Genomic DNA, 22316 nt, shown 5'->3' with positions numbered 1-22316 from the left:
CCACGCCCAACAATACAAAAGAATGAGATACATTGTGCCAACATGGGAAATTTTGCGTCTCTTTCGCAAGCGTTTTGAAACACCAATTCTACCGTTGTTGTATCAGATCTGGTATGTCTTGAAACTAGAATTGAAGCCTTGATCTGAGCCTTCTATGTTGATTCGTTTACCTTTGGGGTTTTTGTGCTTGTTGGGGTTTGTATGGTTCTGGCTCGGTTTCTTAACTGAGCTAGAAATTGCGATGATGATATGATAGAGGAAAATGATATGCCCATGATAATGAAGTTAAGAATCTACTTATGCATGATGAATACGGTAGCGTGTGGCTCGCTTATAACTGGGCATGTAAATTTCCCAGGTGCTCTTATCATAAGAGGGGAGTTCATTCCTCTTCCACTCGTTGAATTGATTGCGGTGCGAATGCAGTGTGGCAGACTTCAGACGAGTATAGGATCATCCGACCGGACAGTCCATAATGAGGAGACTATACCTTGTCCATAAAATATTGATAATTCCCAGGTGCTGGATATCTATCTATCTCATTCACTCAAAAGCAATCTGGCGTATATATGAACTACTTTGAAGACACCTGGTCGAAAATGAGGGTTTAGAAACATCCAATCATGATCTATATCATTCTTTGTACTTTTAGGCTACGTAAAAAGTCGTTTTTAACGAGGTAATGCACTTAAACGGTGCGCTCGATCAGCTCGATGCCGAACTCCTCCTTCAGCTCCTTGATAAGAGGGCCACAGATGTCCATGGTCATAGGAGCAAGGATACCCTGTGAATATAAATATTAGTGTGTGCAGGGATTGAATTAGGGAGAGTCATTCATACAGTCTTGGAGATGGTACCGTTAAGGACCTGCTTGACGGCAACACCGCAAGGAACACCAACTAAACGCATCTGTTAGAAATCAAAGATACCCCACAAATTGCGACGAAGTACTTACCAAGCTTAGCCATAGCAGAGTAACCGGCAGGGTTACCGTACTCGCACAGAGTAGAGGTGCGGGTCTCCTTGGAGCCATCCTTGTGCTCAATGTTGAACTTGTGCTGCAGCATGACCATGTCACGCTCACCTTCCTCGTACTGCATCTTCTTCTCGAGAACGGCACAGAGGGTGTCGAGAGCGTTTCCACGGGGAGTGGTAGCCTCGTCGGAGAAGAGACCGATCCAGCGGAAACCGGAGATGATACGGTCACGCTCCTCAGTATTGGGGAAGGAGGTCTTGGACTCGACGGCCGCGGCAAGGTCCTTCTCGGAGGAGGAGGCGGCACCCAGAAGCTGGCGGGTAGCCTCCTTCCAGGGGATGGAGCTCTCGAAGACGGGGCTGGCCTCGTCCTTGAGGAAACCGGTGTCGACGAGAACCTTGATGAACTCGGGGAAACCCTGGAAACGCAGGGTACCGCGGATGACGGTCTGGGCCTCGGGGATATCGTAACGCTCACGGAAAGAGGTGGAGTCACGGTTGGGGTATCCGACGAAGGCGAAGCCGGGAAGGATGTAGTAGGGCTTAGCGGTGGCCATCAGGTCAGGGCCAGCGATGTCGACCAGCTTGCCGTCCTATTCGTATAACTTGTATTAGCAATGATGTGTTATTGGGCTTCTTTCAACAGGCCTTCATACCTGGTAGATGCGGGCAGCGTTACGTAGAGCCAACAGGACACCACTAGAATTTTTCGGTTAATAAGCTCTTCGAGATGTATGGCATAAGGAACTTTTATCGTACCGGCTGGACCAGGAGAACTTGTAACCCAGGGGGTTTCCACTAGCCTCGGGGGCAGGCTGATATAAATGTTAATAAATTGCAAGTTATTCAACAATTTAGAATACTCACGAGACCACCTAGTAAAGTTAGTTTACCATTCCAAATCATCAATGAGAATTCTATACATACCACAGAAGGAAACGAAGCCAGTAACCTTGGAGCCGGCAGCGTGGGCCTCGGCGATAGCCTTAACGGCGTAAAGGTGGTCGATACCGGGGTCCAGACCAATCTCGTTCATGACAGTAATGCCAGCAGCCTTAGCCTCAGCATCAAGCTCCTCCATAGCAGGAGAAACGTAGCTAGTAGTCTGTTTCACCCGTTAATGAAAATTCATGGTGCCATGCGACTGACTCTATACTTACAACAACGTTGGTCTTGGTGCGGATAGCAGACTTGATAACAGTAGCGTGGAAGGTGTAAGGAATCAGAGAGACCACAACAGAGACTCCCTGCATGGCCTTGTCAAGCTCAGCATCGTTGCTAACATCGAGAGAGATAGCCTTGGTGTGCTTGAAGCCAGCGGCGAGCTTCTGAGCGCTGTCGAGCGTACGGCAAGCTGTTCATTACGATCTTATAATTAGCGACTATGCTAATTTCAATTGAACGATGCGCGGGGTATAAAATCGCAGTCACTGCGCCAGTCTAGCGGTGTATGCGATGTTGGGCATCTTGCGATAATATGGCGGGGTAATTTGATAAATTCTATCGCAGCGAGTAGGAGAGTGATAGCGGATCAATTGAACGTACCGACGATAACCTCAACACCAGCCTTGTCAAGGATATCAACAGTGGGCTTGGTAACTATCAATTAACAGGAATATTAGCATATTTTCTTGTATAGACATAATTGCAACGCAGAAGCTGGCAATGCGGGGCATCCAGGCAATCCGTAGATTGGGATTGAGGTCGTATTAAGACATACCGAAGCCTGAGCCCAGGAGCAGGACCTTAGAACCAGCGATTTGAGCAGCCATTTTGATCTTTTATAAGGGTATAGATAAAAATGGAGAATGAAAGTCGGCGAGAACCTTGAGACTGAATTGAGTCAATGAGCGCCGTCACGTGGCCGGTATCGGCGCGGGGCCCCGATCCAGTTTATAGCACCGGGTAGCCGCCCGGTTTAGTAATTCAGGGTCGGAGTCTGGATTGGGGAAAGCGTAGGATGGAAGACGTGATAGATAGATTCTATTCTAAGTAATGATAGTTATAGATGGATCATACAATATGTGTAGAGGTATGCTGCCTAATGCTGCTGGGATATATGAACACATGAGTGATCACGTTGAGGGGTCACTCGAACTCCAGAACTCCGCTGAATGCTGAGAAAGAAAAGGTACAGAAGAACATGAAAGAATATAAATAATGACAGGCAAAAGGGAGCTCTATATGGCTTTCAACTTGCCCTGTCGCAGAGCCGAGGAATCAATGTCCTCTTCACTGGACTCTGGGCTATCACCCGCAAAATTACCCTCTGCGTCGGGATTCTGTCGCGACTTGGAAATTCGTCGTTGCCATCCAAGCAGTACGGGAAGGAAATGCCATAGATCAAACTCTGGCCATAGGACATCGAGGAACACGATTTCTGTGTTCTCATGGCACTGCCAGAGCATGAAGTCGCTCAATCGTTCCACGGCAGAGGTCCGCACAAGCATATCCAAAGGTGGCGTACCCTTGGTCAACATATGGTCAGACAGTGTTTGCCGAGATATAGTTTCGGGAGACATGAACGCCGACTTCTCATCGGTAGATGCATTTCCATGGTTTCCATTCTTAAGTTGACCATCCTGTTGTAGATGATGAAGAGTTGTGGATGACGAGAATGAAGACCCAGACTCGTAGACCCGATGAGGTCGTTCACCGCGCAGTACAGAATCATCGTCATGCACCGTAGAGCCCGCAGAGCTAGACTCAGAGTCACTATGCAAATCTTGTGGTTTCGATCCCAGAGTCTGAGCTCGGATATTATGTGCGATATGGGATTCGGAGAAAGGGGTTCGAGCAGTGCCGTTCGATGAGAGTGGTGTACTGTAGTCTTCCACGGTTTCGCGAATTGCGCCGGTAATCTCGTCGCGGGAGGTATAGGGGAAACAAATGTTCAGGACGCGGTCGCCGTTGCGACTAGTCAGATCGACGGCCCTGTTGACAGCAGCCAGAACATCGGGCTTGAGGAGATCGAGGCGCCCAAGAACGCGCACTTTAGCCCCGTATCGATCCAATAGATCTCCATGCTGGGCCATCTGGGACAGCTTCACCTTGGCCATGTCCATCAAGGCATCCACCTCGAATTTCGAACGTTTGAAATTCTCGATACTAAAGGCGTATATGGTAACCACTCTCACTCCACTCTTATAGCAGACTTCTAGAATCTATTGAGGACAAAGAAATTAGTATATGTCAAATTTGTACGGGTGACGCCAGTAAGGGTTCGTTGCACCACATAGAGCTGTTGGGATCAACCAGCTGATCGGGGGCGAACGTACCCTAGCCAATGCCTCGAAGCCCAAATTATGTCCTTCCACAGTTTCAATCCCATGCGATCGGGCAAAGCGACGGTTCCCATCCATCACGAAGGCCACATGTTGGGGGATGGGCCCCTGGCGAAGCGCACCGACCAGGAGCTCCTTCAAGTTGTTAATCGCAAGTTCGATCGGCGGAGAGGCGAGGAACCATTTCCGGAGTTGCGATAAGTGCATGGAGCCCGCCATGGTGAACACGTAGCGAAACGAAGCTCACACAGATGGATCGGGGATGTGAAATAATTGATCTGGGGTGGAACTCCGTATATTGGGGCGGAGAAAAAGAGAGGGAAGGTGGAGCAGGGCTGTGAGTATTGGCGGACGCGATGCGGGCAACGTGGTCAGTCTTAGTCTTATGAGATACAAGGCACGTACAGCATCCGGAATCTCCGGTTTCGTGGTTCACGGGGGCGAAGGGGAATTATTAGAGATGACAGGATTTTTTTAACACGAAGGAGGCGATATTAGCAGGCTGCATTGTTATTTTCTTGGTCTTTTTTTTTTAGCATGAGATCTACATCGGCATCCATATTATGGGGGTATTATGGGTTGTGGCGAGGTCCGCGGTAATGTACATCCCGAGTGTCAAGCGAGATCCTATTGGTTGGACTCTTGGATCAACAACATTCGAATTCAATGTTGTATTAATTGATTGTATACAGTAAAAAGAGAGAAGACCACACAGCCTTTGTTTGCTGAAGGGTCCAGACTGCCAAAAGAAAGAGAAGTGCACTTGGTTTGACTGTCTCGTACATAGCACGCTCAAAAATAGACCTCCCGCCCAAGTCTTACTATGTACATTATCTTCGAATTCACTAATCCGTAGGCTCTTCGACCAAATTGTTACGGTCCCTGCGAAAGAAAGTTAGATACTATCATCGCCGTATTTGGCATAATCACTCACGGAAGGTTGTGGTTCGGCATGAACCAGGCTAGAAACATCGCGGGCACGGAAGATGCCAACGCAGTATAGGTCATGTATCTTAAAACATCCGAAAACTATATTTTGTGTCAACTTGCTTCCAACAATGATGCAGCAATCATGAGACTCACTGCAAGGTTTACGGCAATACGCTCTGGAGTACCCCAGGCTGGAGCGACACCAAGAATCGAGTTAGAAAGGGTTTTGATCAATGCTGGCGTTGCTTGTGAGCCTAGGTGGTTCTTCAAGGCCATTCCAATAGTGTTGGTATATATGCCACCGGCAATACAGGCACCGACACTCGATCCCAAGAAAGAGAAACACACAACCAAAGCTGTTATCTGTGGCATCTGTGCGTGCGGTACGGATATTTGCGCTGGCACTAGCAGGTTTACTTGCATGATACCCGAGCCAATGCCTTGTAGTATTTGCACAAAGAAAAGCTCAAATAGGGAATTCGATGCGCCTCGGAGACGAATCATGATACCGTAACCGATGAGACGGATGACAGCCCCAGCAATAACTAACCACTTATAGCGCCGTGTCCACATCATGAAGACTCCAGCAATTATAGCCGTCAAACACTGCATCACACCATTGGTCGCGTTGTAGAATGTTGCATTTCGCGCTGAGAAATTGCGTGCCACAGTTGCCCATGTGTATAGGTAGGTATGAGTGCATGAGAAGCCGATAGAGTCTGTCGCAATGAGAAATAGACAGAGAGCAATGGTGGGATTCTTAAAGTAGGATGGCGGCATGAAGGGGTATTTGGAGACAAGACGCTCATAGAACGGGAATACAATCAACATGACAGCTCCAACGGCAATGAGGGCGTCGAGATATGGTGTCCTCCATTTGCTGGTTGTTGTCGCTGCCAATGTCAATGGAACTAAGATCAGAGCGAAGCCACCACTGAAGAGAACCACGCCACCCAAATCAATTTGGGAGCAAAAGTCATAGACTGTCGTTCTTTGGCGTACCGCAAGACCCTTTCTTTTAGCTTGCATCTGGTAGTATAACAAGGTGGTGATGATGAAACTTGCCCCAAAGGGCATGAGAATGGCAAACATTCCAATTCCCCAACGCCAGCCAATTCCGTTCACAACACTCTCGGTGATGAAGCCTGATATCCACGGCGTCAAGAGGTAGGGAGCGAAAGAAACGCCGATTGCAAAGCCACGCCATCGCGCGTTACTTAAATCTGCAATAACGATGTCGTTCATAATGTTGGTACCTGATTGACCCATAACATACAAGATGTATCCCGCAGCATAGGCGTTGAGCGACTTGGCTGAAGCCATGAGAATATAAGATAATACATAAAGACTAATCGTCATCATGTACGTCTGGCCACGGCCCATGACGTTTGAAAGCTTTGCAATGGGTGGTTTTATGACTGCGAAAAGGACAGATCCGGCAGTACTGAGCGTTGCCAGTTTTGAAAGGGCATTGAAGGATGATGTTGAGTAGTTATTGTAGATATATACGGTCGAGTTGTCGAGCTCGCTGTGCATGGTTAGCTCATAAAGCATCAGTAAGAGAGCCTCGTATTACTTACTAGATTATCATTATCATGGCGATTCTTCAGGCGCAAAAGTGGCTACACGTTAGCATGATCATCATATATCCCATCGTGAAGCATAGAGCTTACCCAGCGATAACAAGCCATCTGCCTTTCTTTCCCCAAACAGAAGTGGCACCTTCAATAGCAGATACTCCCGATTCCGCCTGAACCGTGTCTTTCGCGATACCCTTCAACTCAGGACTTTGGCTCTCGACTTGTTCAAGATCATCAGGGCCATGATTAAGATTATCTACCCTCTCCTCTTCCTCCCTTGACAGCACAGACGTCGGCCGAAACTGCCTTTTAATAGCATTCATAGCTCCCTCCATAACAGAGTATCATGAGTGACCTGAAATCCGATATTGAAAAGCACGCAAAGAAGAAGTGCCAGAAATCTCGTAGAAGTAATGATGTCCGGAGCCCCGCATCCGCTAAAGCATAGACTGCCCTGATCGGTATCAGTAACTGTGCCGCTTCCAGTAATAATCAATCGTTGCAACCTCTCACTTTCTCTTGAAGGGGCGTGAAGTCCGTTATCTTTGATTCTAGATTGGGCGCACAGTCCACCTCAAGCAGCCTATCAGGTGGAGTTGATTAATGAAGGTGCATCACGAACTTTGAGCCGATTGGCGAGGAAGCAGCGACGTAGTGTCTTGACTTCTCAAATGAGGGGGTGGCTTCCAGGTCCTACCTGATAGTTGCGTGTCCCGCTACAGAGTTTTCAAAGGTTGTCTTGTTTGCTTTTTCTTAATTCCTAGCCTGGGAATGGTCGCAAAACTTGCAATAAGGCTTGGGGGCATCTAGCCCTTTCATCCAATCAGAGTGGCGTAGAAGGCACTCTGTATGTTGAAGCGATAAAGATGGGCCAATGGGGGCTTCTTATTTGTAAGCTTTTAGGATGTAGATCAATCCTTAGGGCTCTGTAGGGGGTGTACCCACTTGGTCTCTTTGATGTCCATCCATTATGTAGGTATACTGTACGTACTGGATATTTCTTGACGGGTGGGGCTACCTCATTCAGTGACTGCCGCTTTAATAAGGTTGCTCAGGCTCATTGAGCTGCTCCTGTTTGTCACGTGATAGAACAGTGATCACTCAGTGGGCACTCAGTGATCGTGCACATGATTTTTCGCTAACTCATTTATTAATTGTCTAAAGGCATCTATTCGGCACCTAGCCTACCACACCGAAGGCAGAGTTCTCCATAACATTAATCATTTTTTTTACATGGAATTTGATGGCCCTTCATTTTGCTAGGGTAGCGATATCTAGCATTTCAAAATTTTCGATGTATTTTTAGCACTAGAATTGTGAATTTAATGACATAGAGCACTCATCCAGAGAGTCTATACAAATTTATATATCCATGTCGTTATAAATGATAGGCTATTCTCCGCCTAAATTTTAGCATCTCATATTAACAAATTCCATACTTCAATGTTTTCAATACATTACCAGAGAACAGATATAAGATCCTACAGAGCTATATACCCGATATTAGAAATAAAATTATCATCTACCGATGTCCGGATGTCCAGATGTCCTTCAAGCTTAGGTTGACCCAGGTGCTATTCTTAGATTGTCTTTCAACCCGTCTTTCTAAGCATCTGTCTAATCATCTGTCTAAGTCTTCCTAAGTATCTTTCTACTTAGACACCTGTACTGTATTTATCATGAAAAGTGGAGCTTACCTAATTTGGTCAGCGCCACTTTTATGAGGGCAATCGGGCTCAGACCCACAGACTCATTGAGCAACTTCTTGGACCCTGTGACTGGTTCCCTGAGGACTCATTGATTCTGAGTTGCTAAATAGTGTCACTCAAGTTGTAGACATAATTTTGCAAACGGCGAGGCTATGTATATATTCAATATTTTTTCGGTTCCCGGGAAGACTTATGGCCATTAATCTAGGCCCACCGTTCACCGCAAGATCTATGGTTCATACAAAAAGCTAATTTGCTCCGCAGCAGAGAACCTTGGAAGCAGCCCTTGTCTTTTGGGCCTTGGCACAATATAATTTAGGATGTCACATGTGCAATATTGAATTAGTACATAGATGCTTGCAGCCCTTTACAAGTGTGGTAAGAGTAATATGATTTACCATAGATCTACTTAGCATAAGTGCAATAGATTTACATCATCATTGTAAACTAGTGATGCAATGCCTTTATGTATTCATATCAATGACGATTACTTGAATTTACAGACGCCAAATAATAATTACCGAAGCAGCTGAGCTTCCCCGGATCTACACGAGTCCCCACATGTGCAAGCACTCCTGCAAAGTATAAAGTTGGGTGTCGCTCGCGTCTGAGGCATGTCCACTAGGGTTCAATCAATTGAATATTTAACTCAATTGCTTCTTTCAGAAAGAAATCATGGTCCGAATTCAATCTTTTGAGGGGATGCAATACTCCCGTGATGGGAACCCAGCTGAAAAACAAGACTATGCCTACTTCAACCAGCAATATGCGACCTCAACTCACGAGAGTGATCACAACATGTACCCCAATCTCATCGTTCAGCCGAAACGGGACGAAGACGTCATCCAGACTGTGAATTGGGCCAGAGAGAATAAAGTCGCTATCGCTATCAAGAGTGGTGGTCACCAGTACAGTGGTGCATCATCTACTAGTGGAAAGAACATTCAGATCGACCTGAGCAACACATACAAGGACTTGATGGTTCTGAATCCCCTCGAACCCATTGACCAAGATAGAGCACTAGTGTTCGCAGGTGTCAGTAATCAACTCAAGGACTTCAACGCATATCTCAAGCACAACCAACTGTTTGTCCCCACCGGACAGTGCGCTTTCGTCTGTGTGGGTGGGCATGGTCAAACTGGTGGTTATGGCCAACTTGGCCGTAGTTTCGGCCTTTTTGGTGATAATATCAGAACAATTCGTATGGTCTGCCATGACGGTGTCATTCGAGACATCTCTAAGGGGAACGATCCCGACCTTTTCTACGCCATACTTGGGGGCAGCCCAGGTAATTTTGGAATAATCACGCACTATATCGTCGAGGTATATCAGGCCAAAAGCTACATGGGGACTGTTTCTGGTCCAAATGGATTCAAGGGGCCACATGGTATTAAAGGACTCTGGCTCTACAGTCCGGAGGTCCTTAAAAACGTGCTTACTGCAGTCGCAAAAATGGCTGACGATAGCAATGTCCCGCGAGGCTTTGACCTCTGTGTGAGCGTTCTTAGTACCGACTTCCCCGTCACGAAACTATTCCCCACATTGAAGGATGCTGGCATATGGGCACGCGTTCAGGATAAAATCAAGGAAGCCTTCGCAGATAAGTTTCTTGACTGGCTGGAAGGCAGTTTCCCCGCCATCATCGTGCTCTATGCGCAGTGGTGCCCAACCAGCAAAGATGACAAGTATGACGAGAGTGTTGATAAATGGTTTGACAAGTTCCGGGCCCTGAAGGGATTCTTCACAAACGAAACCCTCCTCATCGAAGAGCTCGAGGAGGATATGTCTCAAATGACTGGAAAATGGATCTTCCCCAAGCAACGAGAGTTTGATCTTCCTTACGTGAAGCGCACCTACTCTACGAACTCGAAGACTCTCGAAAAGGACGGCTGGGTCGACTCCGTGGTTGATCGCATCGACTTGATCTATAACCCGCGCCACTTGTTCGATGGGAACCCGGGAGACAAGGAGTACGAGGTCTACACACATTGCAAGCTTTCAGTGCAGATTCAATGCTTTGGAGGCGAGAATTCGCGTTTCTATTTAAATAAGGATAATGGCACCTCTTACAGCTGGAGGGACTCGTCGGTTGTCCAGACGCTAGACTGCTTTCATGAACCGGGCGACCAGTATAAAGAGTATGCCGAGAAATGGCAGGCCAAGAATGACTCTATTATGGTTGGTCCCTCGAGCCCTTTTAGCAAGCAGGACAGACGTTTGCTCTGGGGGTCTTATGGTGACTGGGACCTGGGGAAGCAGGAGATATGGGAATGTTATTATGAGGATGCTGAAAAGTACCAGAGATTGGGTAAGGCAAGGGGTAAGGCAGATCCCAACGGTACCTTCACTTCAAACCCGTTCGCTGTTTCGGCTATTGCAACCAGCACTTGAGGGGAACTTAAATTGTAAGATATCTCATTAAATAGGCCTCTAGTAGTACTGAAGTGGTGGTAAAAGCGTGAACTTTATTGAACTTCATTAATTATAACGAAGATTCGCCTCTTAGCAACTATCTTCGATCCTCTCACTTTAAACAAAGCAGTACGTAGGTACTGTACTTCATTCAGACGCGAAGAGGGTATCTTTGATCATCTTGAAATTAACTATCACTAGCCACACCTTCCACGGTATGGTCGCCGGCAGAGACTGACTGGCATGAGCCCTCGCCGTTGAATTTAAACATTGTATTTACGTTTTGATCACTACAATCATCAGTGTCAATATACGTTTGAAAGCTTCTCGCTACTTAAAAGTTACCTGATAATTCCTTCGAATTAACTTCAGCCTCATAACCAAAGGAGCGGCACATTTACAGTTTAGTTATCCTTAGCATGGAGAATACCATAACCCTAGAAGTAAAGAGCACCGCTGCCTCCCTGGCATGGCAAGGCCCCCTGATGTCAGATATTCAACTGGAGTTGGACTTGGAAGCTTTATAGAAAGACTTCCAATCACATTCTAACACCGCCTCCTTACCTTGCCGCTGTGCATTCCATCCCCTCTCAGACATCGGCAGTACTTGCCCTAAGCCCCTGCCCTAAATTCAAAAATATCTTCGTCCACTAGTATAGTCCATTCCAAGGTTGTTCGGAGATCAAACATTTGAACTTCAACTATTTTCTGCTTATGACAAGATGCGATAGGAAAATCAGGCCAAGCAGTCATTGAATGTTTAAGGAATTTCATACAATTGTTAAATCCACAATCCTAACCTAGTGAAATAAAATATGAGCCCCTTGCTTACCCACTGAAGTAGTGTATCTGTCTTAAATTATTATCTACAATATTGTGAAATTTTATACAGAGTACAGAACCCCCAAACAAAGTTGAGTGTCTGGATGGAATACACTCGGGATATCTCGCATTGTGGTATATAAGTAACTAAAAAAAAACAAAACAACATGTTTCCAATGCCAGAATATCTCCAAATGAGATAAAAGGACGGAATAAAATCAAGGTTCAACAGTACTGTCATAGCAGGTCATAGATCTTTGCGGCCTTCATCTCCGCTAGATGGAGTTCTTGTTCCTGAGCTGGCCATATCCCAGCTCCCATCCTCACTTCGACGGCGACGTCGCTCGCCGCGCTCTCTCATAGCCTCTCGTATACGTGAACTCACATCTCCTAGAGGGTCGGGTTCACTGGGGGTCATGGGGCTAAGAGGTTTGAGACCATGTCGGGAGCCTGGGCGCGGTGCTGCAGAGCTACTGCGACTGCGGTTGCGACTAGGGGGTCTTGTAGAGAAGAAGCCAATGTTGGCCAGGTTGTGGAATGATTCGTTTCTGGGTAGAGGCTCAGCACTGGGTGATCCCTGGGCCAGATCCTCGTCGCGAGCTCGTTTGAGGAGCGGTGCTTCTGCAGATGCGTCTTCTTCGTAGCTGATTTCGCGGAAGGGATCGGTGACAATGCGAGCGGCGTCAAAGTCGGGGAAGAGCTCAGGGCCCATAGTGTTAATGGCATCCGTTACTTGCTGGGCAAGTGCAACGCGTCTGGCTCGGAGTTTCACCAATGTGTTGGCCGAGGAAGGATTCAGAGAGAGAACCAGCGGTCGTAGCGATTTGACAATGTCCATGCCTACTTCACCAATGCGTAGGGCAGCGAAACTAATTGTTGGGAATAATACCATGCCAAGCACCACTACCAACCAGAGGGGAACCCAGTCAGGCATGCAGCCGTGGATCCGATTCCGATAGGTCCAATAGGTGAAGACGGTGGTGTAGAAAGCGTATACGGCCGGAGCAAATGCAAGCGCAATTAGAAGCTTCCATGTAGCCATAACATCACGTCCCTGTAGCTTGACGCTGGATGCGGCCAATGCTTCTTGGGACTTTTTGATCGAAAGATATTTGGTTGCGACAAAGACGGGAGCAAAAAGGATCAGACCAGGCAAGGTTCCGATTGTAAGAAGAACAAGCTTGCCTAATCGATAAATCAAAGTAGCAATCACTTGTATAATGGAGAACTTGGCGTACGCCACTTGGTGGTCACGGATTCCGAGGATGCGCAGCTGCTTATTGTAGCTCACGATCCCCTTCCTGAGATTCACAATTCGTGGGTCATCTTTGAAATGCGCGTATCCTTTGACTAATCGACGATTGAGCTCCACAACCATTGGGAGAGGTAGCTTCTTCCCCTTGGTGTTGTACAAACGACGGGCTGCTTGGATGACCTATGATTTGTTAAAAATTATTCCAAGATCAAGACAATTAAAGAAGCTTACCATGAGAGTTTCGTAATCTGGACTGGTAACGGTAACGGCGACAAGACTTTGATAGATGATGTCCAAGAGAGCACCGACGGATTCCCGACGTTCGCCCTTCTTGAACTGCTCGACCAATTCTCTGGGGACTTCAATCGGGTTGCCAAACTCAATTACAGCACGAGAGCGAAACTTGTGGGCATGGAAATAGTTCATGCCGGTGGGCACAATCTTCAGACCACAATCCGGGTTGTCCGCCAGAGTTCCAAGGGCCATGAGGGCCACACCAGCTAAAAGATGTTAGATCCAAATTCACATTGACCAAAAATTCAGACCAAAGGCGTCAGAATAGACTTACCTTTCAGGGGAAGCAAAGTTGTGCGGTCATGGCTACCACCCTCGGGGAAGATACCCACACAGCCGCCATCATTTAATCTCCCAAAGACAGCTTCATAGACAGCCGTCTGATCCACATGCGGGGCAACCTTGAACTTAGTACCCTTGAAATCCTGAACCTGATCCTTAGGATCTCCTGTAAATTGGCCTTCCTTATCAATGTCTTGTCTCCCCGTAAGCTGACCGAGCGCATCCCGGTGTTTGAAGGGCTTCTTCAAAACCAATTCCTCCGCTCCACGAATTTCCGCAATGGCCGTGCTATGGGATGTTCCGTTGATGGTCGGCAGTGCAATAGTCCCCTCCTTTTCAAAACCCGGGCCTTCAAAGTTGGTCCCCACGCCTCGTAGTAAGGTGGGCTCGTTCACGGGATCAGGGAGGTAGATAGTTCCAGTTCCGGGTTTCAAATTGTCCATAGCTCGGGCGACCGGGAGCGTTCCAATACCCCTAGCAAGTAGACCGATGAACTTTCGTCGGAAGGACTTTTCGGCGATGAGCCATGAGATTCGACGGTGGGCTTCGCTGCGCATGACACGCATAAGGACGAGGGAGTCAACAAACTATTAAAGGAGGCGCTGTTAGCTCAATCGTGCCCGGAGAAGGATATCACGAAATATCTTGACTTACCTGGTTCGCATGAGGGGCAGCGACCATAATTATAGGACCGCGACGGGGGATTTTCCATGATCCTCGCGGGTGCACCTCACGGAAAAAGAGGTCAATGAGCACCGAAAAAGACCATAGAACGAGATCATATAGCCACCCAATCAAGGGTGGAATATATGGCTTTGCTTTGCCCATTATTCCAATTGCGCCGCTGTTTATTCACAGAAGGTTGCGCGTAGTTAGTGGAGGAAGGTCTTTAACGGTGTTGACATGAACGGTTGCAGACGAGCTGCATGAGCTTGGACCCGCGTGACGTCGATCAAGCAGCTTGTTTTATTTTTTCTCTCTCTTGCTTGCCCCACCAAGTGGAACAATATCCAGGGGAATAATTATTCAGGACAGAAAAATAAGAAGAGGGTCACAAAGAGAAGAGAGAAAAAAGCGAAGGGATGAACTCCACTCCATCAAACTCGATCGAATCCGGGAAAGTTTGGGGATCCGGGCTCTCTTAGCGCCACTCTCTTGATTCCTGACGTTTCTAGAACTAGAATGCGCCCACACGACTGGCTCAAGCTCTCGTACCGATCCGTGCGTCTTGACTGGCCCAACATTTCTCGATCCTAAGGCTATATCCAAACAACGTCGGTCGGCAAAGCAATCACTCATGCAGTTTTTCTTTTCCTTTTATTACCACATATCATCGTAATGGTCATTATTTCCACCACGGTCCCTATGTCTACGCTGGAGATACTTTAATGTGTACTTATGTACCTGAAGGGATGTCTGATGTCTCAGACAAACCTATTCACAGTTCCTTTTAAAGAAAATGATGAAATAGAGTTAGTCGGGACCCTTCTTTGTCTTAAGTTGCGGGGAAATCCCCAAGCTCAACGTTTTATGCATCTGCATCTCTGTACAAAACTGTTGGGGAGATCGTCAAGTACCGAACGGAAGTCTAATTTAAGAGTGCCGAGATCTACGTGAGTGGATAATACTTGTATGTTGTACGTGCAGACTACTGGATTCAGTACCCAGGCAAAGAAGTACTATGTGCGTTTTATGGCATTTCACAAGTCATATTATACATTAATGTCCTCCTGTCTAGCAAATTCTCCATGAAGATTCTCGGAACTTGAGGAGGGCAGTCTAGTTACATGGTTATGTCTCAGGCGCGATGCGTGTGTGTCCTTGAAGCTGTAGCCCTCATAACTCGGCTGTGAATTTCCTCCGCGAATGATAAGCCGGAGATATGAGAATATTGGCACAGCGGAGGCACAAAGAATGGCTGACGTGAGTTCGACAACACTGAGCACCACGAATGATGTAAGAGTCCATGTCTCGTCGTCTGCTATCTCGGTTCCAGCAAGTAACACTGTTACCCGCGCTATTGAGCATGCCAAAGTTCTGAGACATTATTATCAGTTTGTTCTCATTTTTGAAGATAAAATGCCACATTTGGGGATTGCGATGTTCAACTTACATGAAACCCACAGAAAAGACTAATGTAAGCCCAAGTTTCCGCTTGATATTGATTTGCAAGCCCAGTACAGTCATAATGGGCAAAAGAAGTATGAAAAAATCAGAAACCATACTCAGAATTAACGGGGTGCCAATGTATTTCACGGCCACGACACATGTGCCAGTTCCCTCGACATTCGGGTTCACTTTTTCCCAATACCAGTTAACTGGGGAACACTGTAGAATATAAAATAAAACAGTGCCCAGACATAAAAGTGTCGCAAAGCATAGATTCATCCACCATAGGACTCTAAGCCATATCTGATTCACGATGAATAGCCGACGATAGTATGTTAAAAGTGCGACTTTCGTTGCGAAGATTGACGGGCCGTTGAAGAGAGCCGTCACCCAGACACTCTGACAAAGCCATATTCGATTAGCATACTCAGAAGTCTTTCTATGTCAAGAACTTGAACTCACGGCAAATACTCCTACAAGGTTCTGGTACGTTGGGTCTTGCAATACTACGCGGAATGTATGCAGACCCAGCCCGTCAGTCCCTGCAACTATTGTAGTGATGGTGCCAACATTGGCTAATAACTAGATATAATGTTAGTTCACATTATCTGGATTCGAAACAAGACATACTAGGATCAGCATACCAGTGCTGCGAAAAGAAAATAATCTTCCATAAACGTTCGCCTATGAATTTTCCATTGGGCCCAGATACGCAGCGGCACTGATGCATTTCCCAATATCAGCATCACAGCGCAAACCCCATATATTGCTGGTCTTTTGCTTTGAGGCCATTCTTCCAACTGCTCTGTAGTCAGACTAGAAGACATTGTCGTGCATGGCAAAAAAATATGAGTCCAAGTTTGACGCGGTGGGATTTTTCACAAGGGGGAGTTCGTTCTAAAGCCTACCAGGGGGCCAAACAGGGCAGATATTACACCAAGCTTATGGGGCCAATCTTCTCTGTCGCTACCGCGCTATGCAAATACATAAGATAGTGTAATTGTATTTGCTTCGCCGTGATAGGGGCCAGAAGCCTAATAAAAGCCAAAGTCAAAACATTACACGTATAGACTTGTATTTAGGCTCGATACATAGACGAGCACGTATAGTGACTACCGCGGATTAAAGCCTTTACTGTGTATTTCATGACCAGGGGAAGGGGTCATGTTTCAGAATTACATTAATTGTCATTCCGAATAGCAAATATTTACCTATTTTCGCATAATTTTGGTCAAGATGTGATGTTGCAATGCATGGAATTTTGGGGGCGATCAACCCAAAAGGGAATAGCAATCGGTACTCATTTGCGTGCCGTGTCACATATATTCACAAGTCATTTCACTAGTGGATACAATGCAGGAGAGGGGTAACCAAGTTTATGTATCAAATTGCAGGTCTCGGGCGAACCCTTGGGGGCCATTTTCAGTTGGTAGCGCGTGCTCCGTAGACGAAGCGAAAAAACACGGCCTGCATGTCTAGTCTATAGTCCATCCATGTATGTCTCAAAGCTTAGACTTATCCCTCAAAGCTTAGCTTTGTATCCCAATGCTTAGGTTCCTTGGAATTGTATTGAAATTCCGTCATCGGCCCCCAACGGCCCCCAAGTAGCAATTTCAGAATGCGAGAACAATCACCGATCGGCAAAACCTTGCAATTTAGGGAAGTCTGCACATTTTCTCCACTTTATGACTGCCTGCAAGAAACCAGCTGGACTTATGTTTGAGACTAACATTTATTGAATCAATTGTCCATCACTCCCACCGCCGAATCTCACTTGCCCGATCGTTTTGAAGAAATTATACCCAATATGGTCGAAGAATTCTCTCTTGATGATGGCCCAGTCGAAGCGCCTCCAGGGGTGATGGATGGTAAGACAATTTGTGAACCCCTCACTGAGGTTCCTGATCCCGCTCGGCTTGTGTTCGAGAAGTGGAGTAAGATTCCAGCTGGTGAGGTAGTACAGCACGTCAACGATATGGCAAGTTTTGTTCCTGCCTCGCGGCTTCATCTAAATTTAAAGTCTGTTTAATTGCTGACTATGCTTTAGAGGGACCGCGCGTATAAAGTGGTATGCGATGAGCTTGTTCAATTTGTAATCAATTCGCCGCGCGATAGGAGATACTAACAGAGTTGCGGTAGTATCCATGGCCATCAATTGGACTCTATCAATTTCTCAATATTCATATGGTGGAGTTTGACTGTTATCCGGAAATCCTAGATTCGATCAAAAAAGGATCTCTTTTTTTGGATCTAGGTTGCTGCTTTGCACAAGAGGTGCGCCAGCTGGTCAGTAACCTACAATATACCTATCTCTACCTAGGTATCTATAATTGAAAAGTATAGACTGAATGCTGATAACAAGATATAGGTTCTTGATGGAGCACCACCTGGAAATATTTTTGGAGCAGACTTATCCAGTGACCTTATGGATATGGGTCATAAGCTATTCCTTGATGAAGATAAACTAGGAGTCAGATTTATCCAAAGCGATATTCTTGATAAACAGTCCACTCTAAGGGTGGAGTTCAAGGGTCTATATGATGTGATTCATGCAAGCAATTTCTTCCACGTTTGGCCATGGGCAAAAACAATACAAGTCGCGAAAGATGCTCTTGATCTGCTTAGTGACAAGCCTGGATCGGTCATTTTAGGAACCCAGGTTGGCACAAGGAGGGCCAAGAACGTGAATTTCCCTCACATTAACAGAAGTGCGTTTTTCCATACCACTGAAACCTGGAAGAGGCTTTGGGGAGTGGCAGCGAATGAAACAGGATCGAGACTCGATGTTCAGGTCACCGAAGATTACTTCCCTGATCAGGATATACATGGGTGGCCCGAGGAGCTGGAATTTATCCGGCTACGCTTTATTATCAGAAGAACTTGAACACCCTGAGTGCCAACTCACCGCAGGTAGTTGCCATCAGCCTGGGGTACATTATTGCCATGGCCTTTATTCATCGATTTGGAAATAGAACACAAATAAAATACATATACCAATTCAAGTTCCAACAAGGTTATGTGCGGAGGTATCACCGGTGCCTATCGGTATGGGTTCAAGTTTTTCAAATATATGTACCTCCAGGGCTAGGTAAAGAACAATGCCCAGGTGGCCCACTATACAGACAACTTGAATACATGTACTAGTAGTACACGTGCCCAGGTGAGACTCGGGCGGCTCTTCTACGTATGAAATTATGAGCCTGAGTCTCTTTCTTTGTTGAGCCATGTATCCATTTTACTTCGGTTCGCAAGCGACCCATCTATTACTTGGGCCAATGTGTTAATTTAGTGCGCTTTTAGATTGATACAGGATCATAGCCTTGGCTGGTCCCAAGCTGTTGGTATGTCTATCTTTGCTCTTATTGCCCAGAATCCTTCTGTCAGCGAATGCCAGTGGTCGGGGCAGCTATTCTAATTCCGATGCAGTAGTAATATGCAAGATGACGAATGCTGTTTCCTCACTTCGCACTACTACAATGTATCCGTATTATTGCCATACATTGCTTTTGGAGATATGCCCATAGAAGTATGAACGTTCCGAATGGTCTCATTGTATAAGATATTCTCCGAGATGATGAAAAATGACCCTATAGAAGATATCCAAAATTTAGTTCTTTATCTACTACCGCTTGGACGTGGCACGAAAACAGAATGGCTGACCCACTCATACATGGACGCGGGCCCGGGGCCGCCCCTTGAAATAATGGATGTGTACGACCGGTACTCCGGGGTAAACCCGGCAATACCATGCCACAACAATGAATACAACATTTGAATCCTTCAAGCCCCTGAAATTATAGGCAAAGCGGTGGATATCTGGTGCCGCAATGTCGCCGGGATTGCTTCTCGCATGTTCTCAACATAGAAATAGTCAAGTGTGTCCACAAGCACTCCCTGCTATTAACAAACCCTCTCCTCGGCTCAGATCAGGTACGTCAACATCAGGCTGACCTCTGACTAACTGTGCTGATTTACCACCAGTATGCGGATTTCCCGGATTTCCTTCGCGCTCTCGGCGCTCATAGCGGGTGCCATTGCATTATCAGGTGCAACGGTACCTCCCGAACTGGCAGTTATCGGTGATCCATCGACGGTGTTAAACGCGACATTTTCAGTTGGATCGACAGGGTTTACCTTTCATCCCGCCGAATTCCTGAATGCAAGCAGTATGTATTATTATTACTATTATTACAATTAAATTTGTATTGGTTTGACTGACTCAATTGCCCTTCAAAAAATACAGCTGCCAAAAATGTACCCCAACCGCATCTGCACAATCTTGGATTGGCTGCCAATGGCTCCTATGTCTTCATGATGGTTGATCCTGACTGGAATAAAACAACCCCTCCCTCAGTTATCTTGCATACTCTTATCGCCAACCTAACCACCAACCTCAACAGTACCAGCAATGAGGACGTCATTGCGCAATATATATCGCCAGACCCAACATCTGGCACACACAACTACACCTTGTTCCTGTTCGATCAACCCTCGAATTTCACTATACCCAGTCAATATGGGTCCTTCATGGAAACGACTGATGAGACTCCACTCAACCGCTTGAACCTGCCTCTAGAGAACTTCATTAATGTGACCAGACTTGGAACACCGGTCGCTGCTAATTACTTTCGCGTCACGGCGACGACAGTTAGCAATGATACGAGCACGAGTACGAGCACGAGCACTCCGAGTCCAACCAGCAACAGTACGGCTGCTAGTACTTCGTCCAGTGGTGGGGGTATCAGGATCGCAGGGAACCCGAATTGTTATGTAACTAGTGCACTGGCTCTACTGGGCGCAGCGCTTGCTGTTGTCTAAACCAAACAACGTGGAATTGTAAATTAGGAAGATCAAACTACTAGATCATACAGGTGCAGATTACCGCAGAAAGCATTATGTTAATGGTCTAAGGCCTATGTTTCTCATGGACCAAATATCATGAATAATTAAATAATAAGGTAAACAGGGAACTTCCATATCGTGAACCACCTCATGTGTATTTAATGTCCTCTTCTATGGCGCCATTACTCTGAGATCTCATTGAAATCCTCCCACACTGCCTCTATCACTGCCAAAGTGCTACCGGCTGGCTTTTCTACCCCCACCCACTTGAATCTTGGATCTGCATCTCGCAGCAACGTCCGCCACATAGCCTCGTCTCTTTCCCTCGCATTCAATAAAACTAACATGTTGATATCCATGGCAGTATCCTGTCGTCTCTTCCACATCGGATTCTCTCTGTGATCCAAGACATGATCATGAATCAGCACGCGCGTGCCTCGGCCCATTGCAGGCACTAAACTCTTCAGGATATTGATTGCATGGGCATCACCCCAGTTATGTAAGACATGTCTTAAATAGAACACGGCGACACCGCGAAGCTGTTGAGGGATAAAAAAATCATGCACTTGAAACTCTACGTTCTCTGGCGAGCCGTTTGGATTTTGTGACGCCTGCTCAATCACCTCGGGGAGATCCTGGACAATGTAGTGGAGGTGTGGGTAGATTTGTGCGGCAGCCAACGAGATGGTTCCATGGGCACCACCGACATCGACGAAAAGGGAGCCCTGAGGGAGTGATTGGAAGGATGAACGAGACGCTTCGAGGAAGGCCGCGGGACCAAATGAGGATCCAGAGGCGTAACCACGCTTGCTAGCAGCGAAAGTGGCAGCCCTTTCCGGGGATTGAGCTAGTGCGCTGTAGAGAGCTAGATTGTCATTTGCAAGAGCGAAGCCCTACTCGGATAAGCTCGCTAATTGAGACCAATGGGAGCCCATGTGATGACCGGGGGTCAGAGGGCAAGGACTGAACTCACAGATTGAGTAGGATCCGAGGAGCCTGGAAATCGTTTCAAGGATTCGATTGTCTAAAATTTATTTCAAGATTTGCGGTTAAATTATTTTCAGTTGGGGTAAGAGGGAGGGTAGGGAGCAAAGCTAACTCTAGTCGCGCCAGGCCAACTGTTCTCGCAGGTTGACCCAATCCAGCCGTGAATGCCTTCTTCACGGAGAAGCATGCTGGCTCTCGTATGTACCACTTCATTTGGGCGAGGTTCGGCGAACACACGGATTGTCATTGCGTGACGCAAGAGGCGCCGAACATCTCCTTCAGGTAGTCTGCATTGTTCCGCCAAAGCCGCAAAGGTAATCATCGCCCCATCGGAAATGGGTACGAGATTGGCAATGTTGAATTGCTGAATAAAATGTAGCGAGACTAGGTTGGCATGCTACATGTAAAAGAAGGATTAGAGGTTGAAGCTCTTTCTTGAGTAAATATTGCAGCGGATATGAAGAAAGTAGACGAATCGACCTACCGCGGCATATGAGCGCAGAAGATCTGCCGGATCGAGGAGAAGATCGTGAATCTCACAAGCTGCATGAAGAAGATTATTTCGAGCTTCGTCTAATGCCGGTGGGAATTTCACCGATGTTGGGTAATTCATGGAAAAGGACGGTTCCTCGAGATCATGCTCAGCTAAAAGAGTCCGTAGCTCCTGAGCTGATGCAGCGATAGCAGTCGCCAGAGAGTCAATTCGAGATGAAGCCATGTTTTATTTTGACTGTAAGGGACAACTGGATTGGAAACAAGGTTGAGAGTAAATAACAATGTATTTTTAAAAGACCTCGCGCAATTTTCTTTACATGTAATGGAGTCATACTGCCCC

The 22316-nt window shown here is 46.6% G+C and overlaps 9 protein-coding genes across 9 annotated transcripts; 3 read left to right on the top strand and 6 right to left on the bottom strand.

The window, feature by feature from the left end:
- Positions 1-688: 688 nt before the first annotated feature.
- On the bottom strand, positions 689-2747 carry lys9 (saccharopine dehydrogenase (NADP+, L-glutamate-forming); the record flags this gene model as incomplete). The annotated part of the gene is made up of 10 exons (XM_056922505.1): positions 689-784; positions 841-899; positions 956-1568; positions 1632-1674; positions 1735-1790; positions 1843-1850; positions 1903-2080; positions 2136-2329; positions 2521-2574; positions 2696-2747. The coding sequence occupies 10 exons, from the start codon at positions 2745-2747 to the stop codon at positions 689-691; spliced, it is 1353 nt and encodes a 450-aa protein (XP_056780542.1).
- Positions 2748-3155: 408 nt separating this feature from the next.
- Positions 3156-4478, bottom strand: N7478_006290 (undecaprenyl diphosphate synthase family protein; the record flags this gene model as incomplete). The annotated part of the gene is made up of 2 exons (XM_056922504.1): positions 3156-4139; positions 4254-4478. The coding sequence occupies 2 exons, from the start codon at positions 4476-4478 to the stop codon at positions 3156-3158; spliced, it is 1209 nt and encodes a 402-aa protein (XP_056780541.1).
- A 626-nt stretch (positions 4479-5104) lies between these two features.
- Positions 5105-7104, bottom strand: N7478_006289 (uncharacterized protein; the record flags this gene model as incomplete). Its single annotated transcript, XM_056922503.1, has 4 exons — positions 5105-5141; positions 5194-5288; positions 5343-6717; positions 6863-7104. The coding sequence occupies 4 exons, from the start codon at positions 7102-7104 to the stop codon at positions 5105-5107; spliced, it is 1749 nt and encodes a 582-aa protein (XP_056780540.1).
- A 2049-nt stretch (positions 7105-9153) lies between these two features.
- N7478_006288 (FAD-binding oxidoreductase) lies at positions 9154-10869 on the top strand (the record flags this gene model as incomplete). The annotated part of the gene is made up of 1 exon (XM_056922502.1): positions 9154-10869. One exon carries the CDS (start codon positions 9154-9156, stop codon positions 10867-10869), a length of 1716 nt encoding a protein of 571 aa, XP_056780539.1.
- Positions 10870-11959: 1090 nt separating this feature from the next.
- Positions 11960-14224, bottom strand: N7478_006287 (putative glycerol-3-phosphate acyltransferase Sct1; the record flags this gene model as incomplete). The annotated part of the gene is made up of 4 exons (XM_056922501.1): positions 11960-13147; positions 13199-13467; positions 13536-14130; positions 14198-14224. The coding sequence occupies 4 exons, from the start codon at positions 14222-14224 to the stop codon at positions 11960-11962; spliced, it is 2079 nt and encodes a 692-aa protein (XP_056780538.1).
- A 1031-nt stretch (positions 14225-15255) lies between these two features.
- Positions 15256-16479, bottom strand: N7478_006286 (uncharacterized protein; the record flags this gene model as incomplete). The annotated part of the gene is made up of 4 exons (XM_056922500.1): positions 15256-15580; positions 15657-15871; positions 16115-16234; positions 16297-16479. The coding sequence occupies 4 exons, from the start codon at positions 16477-16479 to the stop codon at positions 15256-15258; spliced, it is 843 nt and encodes a 280-aa protein (XP_056780537.1).
- A 980-nt stretch (positions 16480-17459) lies between these two features.
- N7478_006285 (uncharacterized protein) lies at positions 17460-18536 on the top strand (the record flags this gene model as incomplete). Its single annotated transcript, XM_056922499.1, has 3 exons — positions 17460-17586; positions 17907-17938; positions 18021-18536. 3 exons carry the CDS (start codon positions 17460-17462, stop codon positions 18534-18536), a joined length of 675 nt encoding a protein of 224 aa, XP_056780536.1.
- Positions 18537-19634: 1098 nt separating this feature from the next.
- Positions 19635-20470, top strand: N7478_006284 (mitochondrial 54S ribosomal protein mL38; the record flags this gene model as incomplete). The annotated part of the gene is made up of 2 exons (XM_056922498.1): positions 19635-19818; positions 19896-20470. 2 exons carry the CDS (start codon positions 19635-19637, stop codon positions 20468-20470), a joined length of 759 nt encoding a protein of 252 aa, XP_056780535.1.
- A 206-nt stretch (positions 20471-20676) lies between these two features.
- Positions 20677-22199, bottom strand: N7478_006283 (Sterigmatocystin 8-O-methyltransferase; the record flags this gene model as incomplete). The annotated part of the gene is made up of 4 exons (XM_056922497.1): positions 20677-21387; positions 21468-21518; positions 21594-21878; positions 21966-22199. 4 exons carry the CDS (start codon positions 22197-22199, stop codon positions 20677-20679), a joined length of 1281 nt encoding a protein of 426 aa, XP_056780534.1.
- Between the last annotated feature and the right edge of the window lie 117 nt (positions 22200-22316).

This window comes from Penicillium angulare (assembly GCF_028827245.1).
Source record: "Penicillium angulare strain IBT 27051 chromosome Unknown utg000004l_segment0_segment0, whole genome shotgun sequence".
Classification (NCBI taxonomy): Eukaryota; Fungi; Ascomycota; class Eurotiomycetes; order Eurotiales; family Aspergillaceae; genus Penicillium; species Penicillium angulare.
The sequence above is the reverse complement of the archived record's forward strand: the minus strand, read 5'-3'. Positions and strand labels throughout refer to the sequence as shown.